The sequence below is a fragment of the Sinocyclocheilus anshuiensis genome, unplaced genomic scaffold (assembly GCF_001515605.1).
Source record: "Sinocyclocheilus anshuiensis isolate Anshui unplaced genomic scaffold, SAMN03320099.WGS_v1.1 scaffold491, whole genome shotgun sequence".
Taxonomy (NCBI): Eukaryota; Metazoa; Chordata; class Actinopteri; order Cypriniformes; family Cyprinidae; genus Sinocyclocheilus; species Sinocyclocheilus anshuiensis.
In genome coordinates this window covers 927609-939206 of record NW_015551041.1, presented here as the reverse complement: position 1 = coordinate 939206, position 11598 = coordinate 927609, and the positions used below count along the sequence as shown (strand labels likewise).

At 37.4% G+C, this 11598-nt stretch overlaps 1 protein-coding gene across 2 annotated transcripts in view; it reads right to left on the bottom strand.

Moving 5' to 3' along the window:
* LOC107661468 (guanine nucleotide-binding protein G(i) subunit alpha-1-like) overlaps positions 1–11592 on the bottom strand; it is a 14588-nt gene extending 2996 nt beyond the window's left edge. The window contains exons 1-9 of one of the 2 annotated variants that reach the window (XM_016451073.1): positions 11454–11592; positions 11029–11165; positions 6738–6780; positions 6256–6397; positions 5990–6147; positions 3992–4120; positions 3575–3704; positions 2907–3060; positions 7–214 (exon numbers count right to left, since the gene is read on the bottom strand). In XM_016451073.1, the coding sequence (XP_016306559.1) occupies positions 24–214; positions 2907–3060; positions 3575–3704; positions 3992–4120; positions 5990–6147; positions 6256–6397; positions 6738–6780; positions 11029–11146 (1065 nt within the window). In that variant the 5' untranslated portion in view covers positions 11147–11165; positions 11454–11592 and the 3' untranslated portion in view covers positions 7–23. Of the gene's footprint in view, positions 1–6; positions 215–2906; positions 3061–3574; positions 3705–3991; positions 4121–5989; positions 6148–6255; positions 6398–6737; positions 6781–11028; positions 11178–11453 lie in introns of both variants that reach the window. The other variant, XM_016451072.1, reaches the window with a different exon arrangement.
* Between the last annotated feature and the right edge of the window lie 6 nt (positions 11593–11598).

Sequence of the window (11598 nt, the reverse complement as noted above, 5' to 3'; positions counted from 1 at the left end):
TCTCACCAGCGAGATGGCTTGTTTTAGAAGAGCCCACAGTCCTTAAGGTTGTTTTTGATGATGACGTCAGTGACTGCGTCAAAGACGAACTGCACGTTCTTGGTGTCGGTGGCGCAGGTGAAGTGGGAGTAGATCTCTTTGGCGTCCTTCTTCTTATTCAGGTCCTCAAACTGACACTGAATGTAAGCGGCCGCGTCCTCATACGTGCTGGATCCTTGTAGAGAGATTCACACAATTAATATGGAGAAATACACAAAGTACATTTTGTGATAAATTAATATATAGTATAATTTACAGTATATTACTTCTAGGGAAAAAAGGGAAAAATAGTATTATTTTCTATAATATATTTTACTTTCTATACTATTTCTATATTAAAAATATTAATAGAATATATAAATACATTTAGAACTAAATGATTGCTATCGGGTTGTGAAGAGACTTTCAACCAGCATAACAAAAAATGTTTCTGAAGGCAATCATCTATTGCACCTTTAAAATAATACTGATATATACACATCTATAATATATACTATTTTAGGGATTCGTGTTATTTTAGTATCATTGAGATAAAATTATATTTATATATTTTTTAACAATTTTGTCTTGTAATTTTAGTAGTATTTGGTTTATGTCAATATAGTTTTTATTCATCTTTATTTCAGCTTAATCTTAGTTATTTTAGTACATTAAGTTAAACTAAATTAAAATGAATTGTTGGCAACTAGCTGAAAAATAAATAAATAAAAAATTCATTATATATATATATATATTTTTTTTTTAGGGCTGGAGATTTAACAGATTAATTAATTACGGTGAAAAATAACACTTTAAAATTAACGCATTTATCGCACTTGCCCCGCCCCAGACCTATGTGGGTCATCTGACATTTCATACAGTTGATTGATGACAAATATGAGGCAGGGCAACAACTCATTGCATGATGGAGCCTAGAGAACGTAGTTAGAATTAGAGCCCGGCCGATACCGATATTAGGGAGTAAAAAAGGCTGATATTGATATATCGGCCGATATTCTTTGTGTATATTATAGTACAATACCAGTCAAAAGTTTGGACACTTTCCCATTCGTGTGTCCAAACATTTGACTGGTACTATATATAGAATACAGTATATACATAAACAGAATATATATACATAAACACATTTTTTGCAATGATCACTCAAATGTGGTGATCAAACACTTATAATGATGTGACAGAGATACGTAATGGAGGCAGGGCATTTAACAACAAACTTTATTATCCAAAATGAGTCGCCCTTTGAATGTAACGTGTACGTTCCCTTGGAACTGGAATCATGGCAGAATTTCATGTGAAGTCCACTTCGCAGGGCACTTACGGTCGAATAAGACCACGCTTGAATGCTGCTGCCTGAACAAGAGACGATAATATCGGCAAAACGATATATCGGTCGGGCTCTAGTTAGAATGTCCCTAAAATTCAAGATATGGGGCAAAAATGATCTTATACAACAGTTCAATAAATAAGAAGTGAATATTGTGTTACTTTAGACACAATGTTGTCTGTTTTGCTAAATTTTGCCAACCAAAATATAAAGACAAAACAGAACCGTTCATCTCCGAGCAACACACAGCTGCATTTCATTTCTTAATGCACGTTTTTTGAACGAATTGGGTGAATCATTAGGCTCGTTGGATTTGAAGCGGCGCTGCACAGACCCATCTTTTTATGACATCAAAAGTACTGCGAGAGCGATTCAAAAGCATGCAGAGCCATCTGCTCTCTATAGACCTTGCGGTACTTTGATGTCATACACAGATCGATCTGATGGTGATGATCCGCTTCAAGTCGAACAAGCCTAATGATTCAATGGACCATTCATAAAGAATCATTTACTTCACTCCTGAATGAATCAGCCATTTGAATGAATCAAATGATTGACTCAATCAATGACGATTTGCGCTACTGTCTTCACACACAGACGAAACTTACTAGAGAAGTGTGAAGTGTGACATAATATACCTCTGTAAATGAAATATAAATAGGGATGCACCGAAATGAAAATTCTTGGCCGAAGCCAAAACCGAACAAAATTAAACACTGGGCCGAAGGCCGAATACCGAACACGGTTTTCCGAGTATCGTTTTGCTAAATTTTGCCAACCAAAATATAAAGACAAAACAGAACCGTTCATCTCCGAGCAACACACAGCTGCATTTCATTTCTTAATGCACGTTTTTTGAACGAATTGGGTGAATCATTAGGCTCGTTGGATTTGAAGCGGCGCTGCACAGACCCATCTTTTTATGACATCAAAAGTACTGCGAGAGCGATTCAAAAGCATGCAGAGCCATCTGCTCTCTATAGACCTTGCGGTACTTTGATGTCATACACAGATCGATCTGATGGTGATGATCCGCTTCAAGTCGAACAAGCCTAATGATTCAATGGACCATTCATAAAGAATCATTTACTTCACTCCTGAATGAATCAGCCATTTGAATGAATCAAATGATTGACTCAATCAATGACTTAATCATTAAGACATTTACCACCACCTACTGGCAGTTTTAGTTTATTATTTAGAGTATCATTTCAATCAAGAAATAATTTCATATTTCCATAGTAATGATAATAATAAAAACATTAAAGGTATAGTTCACCCACCCAAAAATGAAAATTTAGTCATCATTTACTCACCCTCATGGTACAAAAGAGTATGTGTAATAAATTTTATGTTGAATCAAACAAAATATTTCTTGCTGAAGCTACTTTTTGTCATGTCTATTTGATGCTTTACACAACAATGACTTTGTCTTATTTGTCTATAATATAAAATATTCTATAAAATACTATAAAGTATTACTATACAAATTGTACTTAAAATAAATAAATAGGAATCAGGAATTTTTAGCTGTTCATACCAGTATACTCTGGGAAACAAATAGTTAGCGGGCTTCTTTTGATCTTTTCATCAAACAGATCCTTCTTGTTGAGAAACAGGATGATGGAAGTATCCGTGAACCACTTGTTGTTGCAGATGCTGTCAAACAGCTTCATACTCTCATGCATTCGGTTCTAAAAGATGAGAAATAAAGCACTGTTTGGGAGGAACTTTAAAAGGCAAAGTTTCTGTTTCGGGATACACGTGATGCTGACACTGAAAGAGATCTTGTTTGAGTACTCACCATTTCCTCATCTTCAGCCAGGACGAGGTCATAGTCACTGAGAGACACGCAGAAGATGATAGCAGTCACTCCCTCAAAACAGTGGATCCATTTCTTCCTCTCGGATCTCTGGCCGCCCACATCAAACATTCTGAAAGTACAGGAGATGTGGGTGGCGAGACGCACTCTGGGAGAGTCACACTGAACACAATGACATTTACTAGGAATTTTGGTAAATACTGGTTTAATCTATGCATGATTTTGATCAGAAAAGCTTATCCAACAAAGACTATGATAAAAATAGTGCATAAACAGATGAATCAACTGAAAGCGGGCACATGAATCATGCACACATCAAAAGTCATACTTTCAGGTATTGCGCGTCTCAGAAATGACACTGAAAGAGATCTTGTTTGAGTACTCACCATTTCCTCATCTTCAGCCAGGACGAGGTCATAGTCACTGAGAGACACGCAGAAGATGATAGCAGTCACTCCCTCAAAACAGTGGATCCATTTCTTCCTCTCGGATCTCTGGCCGCCCACATCAAACATTCTGAAAGTACAGGAGATGTGGGTGGCGAGACGCACTCTGGGAGAGTCACACTGAACACAATGACATTTACTAGGAATTTTGGTAAATACTGGTTTAATCTATGCATGATTTTGATCAGAAAAGCTTATCCAACAAAGACTATGATAAAAATAGTGCATAAACAGATGAATCAACTGAAAGCGGGCACATGAATCATGCACACATCAAAAGTCATACTTTCAGGTATTGCGCGTCTCAGAAATTTTTTTTTTTTTTTAATCAGTTTAAGCGTGGATGGCAATACTCACTTGAAGTGAAGGTCCTTGAAAGTGAAGTGGGTCTCTACAATACCAGTTGTCTTCACCCTGGTCCTCAGGACATCTTGCTGAGTTGGGACATAGGAAGAACTGGATATTCTGTCTAGGTCATTCAGGTAGCTAGAGAAGGAAATACACAGTTCAGCTGATTAGAAAGTCATTTAAAATCTATTTTACGAGTTCACGCTTACATATAATTAGCTGAAGTATGGTAATGCATATTTGGCGTGCTGTCCGGCGAAGGGCTCTGAGCTCGGGAATGGCCCGAACCCAGAGTGGCCCCCCCCTATAAGTGTAGTATGAACTCAAAGTGCGGAGGAGGGATGCTGATAAACAGTCAATGGATAGAGGTAAGTCAGCTGTATTTATACCATTGGTGTTGATTAACTTGAGTGCGCTCCACCTGTGTTAATTAGGCTAAGTATCTGACGCGCTCCTCCCGAACCTTGTTAATAAAACATCATTTAATGACTTTAAGGTGAAATTATTTCAACAGGTTGCATTATGGGCATCCCGAGTTTGAATCCCGGCTCGAGGACCTTTCCCAATCCCACCCCCCTCTCTCTCTCTCCCACTTCGCTTCCTGTCAGATCTAAACGGTCCTATCATAATAATGGCCAAAAAAAAAAACAGCAAAAATAAAAAAAAATAAAATAAAAATATAAAAATTGGCATTGTTCTGTTCTGTGACTTTAAATGAAGTAAATTATCAGGTGAATTTGATTTAATACAAATGAACCAAGTTGTGTTTTTTTCAGATTTTTAAAATTTTTTATTTGTTTTTTTTAAACATTTCAGCAAGGATGCATTAAATTAGATTAGATTTCTATTTAAATTAAATGCTGCCCTTTTGAACTTTCTATTCACCCAAGAATCCTGAAAAAAAGTATCAGTTTCCACAAATTAAGCAGCACAGCTGTTCAACATTATTAATTAGAAATGTGTCTTATGCAGCAAATCGGCATATTAGAATGATTTCTGAAGGATCATGTGACACTGAATACTAAAGTAATGACGCTGAAAATTCAGCTTTGCCATCACAGCAACAAATTACATTTTAAAATATTAAAATAAAAAATATTTTAAATGATAGTATTTCAGAATATTCATAATCAGATCCATTTTTCTGAGTGTCTATTTACACCAATTGCAAATAGCCCACCTTGTTAGCAGAGGCTATTTACACTAACTCCACCCACCAAAGTGTGATTGGGCTAGTCAACACTACAAAAGATGACAAACAATATCAAACAATATCTCCAGTGGTGTAGATGGTAAAGTGCATGCCGTAGTCTTTTTGACGGGATCAATCGGAGTTCAAATCTGCCTTTTGCCACTTTTTTCTCCCTTTTTAAATCTCATATCACATAAGAATGGCATTTATTTTCATAAATGAAGGAAATAATCGAAAAGTTGAAAAAGTATCAAGTAGGGTTAGGGTAGGTGTAGGGTGTGCTTTATTGTTGAATAAATCTATTTAATCATTTGAATTAAAATTATGATTTGCACTCAATACTCAATGCATAAAGGCTTTAAGTAAAGTGTTACCATGTAGACTTCTTTCAAAAACATAAAAATAATCTTACTGACCCCAAACTTTTGAAGAGCAGCATACATCCATTCTAAATTATTTCCTAGACGCATCTCAATTTTATGATGTCATAAACTGTTCTATTGTGAATACGTCTTATTCATCTGGGTTGTATGCAAATGGTAAGGGTTCATAGCATGCTTGGAGAACACAGGACAAATTAGCATTTTTGAAAAGTTTGCATAAAGCATATTTGAATCATGGACCATAATGGATGGAATAACGTCAATAATAACTCAATGTAAACGCAATGTCCACACGCAGTACACGAACCATTGACGTGTTCAGCAGCCACAATGGAAATGGAGCTGGATTATGTGGAGAGCGCAAAAGTCATTGTGGGAAACGGGCTGTGCAGGAAAGAAAAAAAAACGGCAAAAAAGCTAAAAGACACTCACTATGAAGCAGAGTCATTGAGCTGGTACTCTCTGGAGCGACTGAAGCAAACCTGAACGCCATCATCCTTCCACAGGCGCTGGATGATTCCTGACAGCTCGCTCGTCATGTATCCCTCATCTGCAGAGCCGGCCAGCACAAACAGCTGCCTTGCGTCATCCTGCAAAACAGCCAATCGAAAGCATCTTGATTTCCTTTAATACTTTAGCATTACATAAATAAGTGACCTGCATTTAACCCTACTTTACATTAAAACAGCAGCACTTACAGCCCGCCCAGGATCCGCAAAGTCAATCTTCAGGCGGCCCATGGCCCTTATGATGGCAATGATGGACTGGATAGTGTTGCTGTAGACCACGGCTCTGAACTGTTTGCACTCTTCCTCTGAGTAGCCTGCTTCATGGATGATCCTGTGGGAGACAAGACAATGACATTAATTCAAGTAATAAAGCTAATAGTTCCTGGCAAGTATATTGCGAATATAGGCCGTTAAAACGTTGGAAACGTTGAAAGTGAAGATATATCACTACATCTGCCCTGTTGCTTAATTTTAATGACTCTGAGTATGTTTAAAATGCTCAAAAGTTATAAAAGCCTGACAAATGCAGGGAAGTCCCTTAATAAGCCATGTCCATAATCGAAGGATTATGTAATTCACATTTCATTTAAATAAACAATGCTATCGCTTACATCCTGCGTGATTTCTAAACATTACGAAACTAGGATGACATAATAGGGGTTGAAACTTACTTCATCTGTTTGACAATTGTACTCTTTCCAGATTCACCAGCCCCTGCAAGAGAAAGAAAGAGCTTGTTAGCCAGATGGACACACACCCAAACATTCCAGATCCTTCCCTGACTCTGAAGGATCAAGCATTCGTGGCATCTGCCAGCTCAGCAAAAGTATTTGTTGGTATCAGATTGAGCGGGAGGTTCCTTTGATTTCCCCACAAGTAATAACTGGGTGGGGAGAAGACATTATCAACTTAAAACTTGAAATTATATTGTCATGTGCATCCTTGCCACTCATATGATGACAAACAAGTGATATAAAAAATAAATGGAAGTGGGGGAAAAACTGATGTCATGAGAAACGGCCCGAACCAACAATCTACGAAACAGACTATTTAGCCTCATTAAGTGGATATTTCACTCCCCTGTATGTTGTATGTTAACAAGAGGAATAAAAGCAACCGGCTTTAACAGTCAGCAATGATGTGAGGAAGTGTGTAGGTGTTAATCTTAATGGATTAATTAAACGTCACCTCACTGTAATGGGATTACAGACAGGCTTTTGTAAACAGATTAGCTATAGGTTTAGATGAGTATGTCAGCGCAGGCTTGACAGCAAATATAAGAATCAAAATCTTTAGAAACGGTTACTCGAAATGGGGGCTTTCAAACTGAGCTTTCAAAGGGGGAATGCAGAAAATGAAGGGGGTAAAAAAAAGAAATAAAAAGATTAAGGCTGTCAAATGTGTTAATAAATAGTGTTAATATATTTAAGACATTATTCATACATTTTTGAAAATAACACACTATAGTTCAAAAGTTTGGGGACGGTATGTTTTTGTTTTATGTTCTTGAGAAATTTTATGCTAAGGTTGCATTCATTTGATTAAGTAAAAACAGTAATATTGTTAATACTGTGTAGCATAATAGCATTATATTATTATAATTTAAAATAACAGTCTTTTACAAAACATTTAAAAGTATAATTTTTTCCTGTGTTGGCAAAGCTGAATATTCAGCATCAATACACCAGTCTTCAGTGTCACATGCTCCTTCAGAAATTATTTTAATATTCTGATTTTATGCTCAAGAAACTTTCTTATTATTATCAAAGTTTAAAACCATTGTGTTGCTTAATACTTTTTTGAATCTTTTGCAACATTTATAACATCCTTGCTGAATAAAAGTATTAATTTCTTAAAAAAAAAAAAAAAAAAGACCCTAAAGAAATAAACTAATATATTTAAAAAAATTAAAAACTGGGGGTCACTGGCATCAAAAAAAGTTTTTTTTGTGCATGTGTATTCAATTAAAATTCTGCCATTTCAGAAAAAGGATAGCTGGTCTTTAATTTACCTTCAGTCAGGAAAATCTCAATACTTCCATACAGTTCTCCGCCTTCCGTGAGACTAGAGTTCATCCGTTCACCGAGCGAACGTTTCAATTAACCAGGACGTCTCTTTCTCTCAGTCCCAAAGCACAAACACAGCAATTAGGCCACATCAGCATCTCTCTCGCAGATTGAAACCCTACCGCGAGGAGACCAAACACAAGAGCACTGCGTTTACCCCAGAGACCCCCACAAAACTCCCACATCACTTGATGAAAGGCTTGTGGCACCTAATGTTCATCCACACTATTAATCGTCCTCCAACAAACGCCATAATGCTTCCTGAAATATCAAAGCGTTTATAAAAGATAATCAATAGTTCCAGTTGTCAAAGAATTTCAAAGATTCAAAATGTCAAATTTCAAAGAATTTTGCAGGCAAAATGCAGTCATTTTAATTGGAAACCTCAATATGAAAATTGGGAATTTCGCACAAATTTCTCCCCACAGATTTCGCATCGGGTTCGAGTTTTTCATGCAAATTAGTGACGCTGACCAACAACTGTGTGCACTGTACTTCACAAATGTCTACATGTTTGACAGTTGAGAATGGACTTTTTGCTGACTAGGCCTAAATTTCGTAAATGTGATCGAAAATGTGAAGACTGCAGACACTGAAATTTTGCGAAATTTCAGAAAAATTCTGCCACCAAAAAATGTATCGTTCTCTGTCAGAAGTGTGGCGATTAATGCATCTGTTTGTCAATGCGATGCATTTGCGTGAAAACTTATGCGTCGCGAAATGTTTCACCCTTATGCTAAATTTCAAATCGTACAGATTACATTTTAAAATTATGGCCACAATTTCCCGCTAAATTTCGCAGAGCAATGGTAAATGTTACCACACCTTTATAAATCCTTTTGAGATGAAACTAAACCTTTCAAACTGAAGCTAGAAAACGGTTTAAGATGGGGGCCAAACCCGTTGCTTGGGTTAGGGGTTGGTTCAAATCCTTAATCATAAACATTGGCAATTATATAGATGCTTGCTTTATTCTAAGATGTATCAATCCAAGTTTCTGATGCCACACACTGAACTTGACTCCCAAAGCACTGGTTTCACCTTTTGTTTGGTCTCCTGCGGCTGCGTTTACGATGCTGTAATTTGAACTGGCTCTTTGGTTCCTGGGCAACCAACAACAACTGCCTGAGACGCATGATAAACACGCTCTATACTGTAATGACATGCTCATCTTCACGGAATTACAACATTTTGATATGCATTTGTGACGCTCATTGACTTTTGCGACACAAAATTCTTTGAATAACCACCCATGAAGGTACTTTCTCTTCACAGCAGTGGATTTATTCTTAGTAACAACCCTGGCAGTCACCATTTGTCCCCTCTATAGTCTAAACAGGAACTCCAGCCTGTTTTACAGCAGGCGTAGGGACATATGCTGTTGATCTGCAATGCCAAAAAGCAAACAAACCCAAGAAAGGCGGCACACAGAGGGCGTATAATGAATCAGCACATAGGGGGAATCCAGTTAACTAGATAATTAGACAGCAATTCCCTAAAGTTTGATGACGTAAGGGCAGGTTTTATGTCCTATAACAATTTACACGGCAAGTAAAGGAGGGACCAATAGGAAAATGGACAATAAATGGATAATTAAACGGCCAGATCCAAGCAAAAAGTTGACCGTGATTGTTTGCAAGGGAACTAGCATACCAAAGCTCTTCGAAATTAATAAAACTGCATGTAAACAGCACCAAGTGCTTCTCTTTAGGGAGTTTGTGACATTTCTGTAAAACAAATATTATGTTTAAGCTGCACACACACCATCGATAATCAAGAAAAGCTAACAAATGTTTCAATCGCCACAAGCAAATAAATTGTTCGGCTTCATTACTCAATGTCCATGAAAAATGCTTGCACACTGGAAAAGTACAGAAGAAACATATGCAAAACAGGAATCGGAAACTGAGAAACAAGTGGCCTCTATGTAAATCACAATGAATTAACAAGTTGACTGCTTTAAGATAACAGAAGAAGAAAAAACTTTACTAGAGATATTGTTTATAATCTGCAACTGCATTCAATTTTAAGACTGCACATATGAAAATGTTATAGCCAAAAGCAAAATCTATAAGGGGCTTTTAAAAATTTATAATAAATTCTAAAGGGGATAACCATGGTCTAAATGCAAATAAATAAGTAATTAAATAAATGAACAATATCTGCTGATTAAATATTTTTTTATATTTATTCTAGATTTAAGAGCTGTGTGTTGGAAAACCTACATAAGTAATAAATCAAATTAATCACACATTCAAGTTTAAAACTTTCCAGACTCATGATATTTGTAAAATCACCAGGACCACTTTTTAGGCCCATCTAGCATCATCCTCTCCAGTTTACTCCAAGCAAGCACCCAGCAGGACCCTCCATACGCACAAGCTCATTTATCATAATTGGATGAGGTTTAGGGTAATCTATCAGATCCATCTCAGTAAATCAGGCAGTTCGGATTAAATTAGATTAAACTAGTCTTTTGTTGGCTGGATTAGCAGAGAGCCGCTTGCGTCTAACTGGCCACTCGGCGAATATGCAAACCAGTACTTTGAAGAGGTCAAAGCCAAAAAAAAAAACGAACAGAAAACAGGCAAATAAAATCCCTTACGCGAGAATTCCGTCTCTACTGTATAGAAACATAAACTAAACTCTTAAAAGCAGTGTTAAATGACTCAAGTGATATAGTTAACTGAGTGGATTAGCTTCACATGCTAGCCGAGACACCAGCGCGGTAACTACGGAAAGAAAAGTTTCCAGCGTCCATAAGTATGCACTTGAACTTCTTTATTCTCCACTCATGGCTTATTGACATATTAAATCCAGTGCTGAAGTGTCTTATATTTGCTGTTAAGTGAACTTTAATGGGCTTATTCATTCACTAGCGGAGCGGCTAACTCACCCAGCAGCAGCAGTTTGACCTCTCGCGACGCTTTCTCTCCATCATCGCGCAGGTTTTTGTCAATCATTTTACTCCTCTCCTGGGCGCTCTTGTCGCCCGAGCTCAGGGTGCACCCCATCTTTCTGGAGTTTCAAACGCTTTCAAACGATATAAGAAGCACACACACACACACACACTGCGCGCAGTCTCTTCAAGCTCGCGTTTTCCCGGCGCTGGAGTTTCTCAAGTTAAACAAATAAAAACGGAGGGTGTCAGTAATCAGTCGAGTGCCTTGACGGCCATGGTTGATTAAAAATAGCGTGAAAATGGAGTCATTAACGCCCAGTCTCCCGCTCCGCGTCGCCCACTGCTGTTAAAGTGGCGAACAGAACAGAACAGAACAGAACAGAACACCATCGTTCTGGAGTTTCAAACGCTTTCAAACGATATAAGAAGTCGAAGAAGCTAAAAAAAAATGCGAGGAAGAAAGAAATATCATGCACAAGTGGTTTAAATGAGGGAGCCAGCCACCCCGACGTCTCACGCCCAACTCTCACTCTCTCTCTCACTCACTCACTCACTCACTCACTC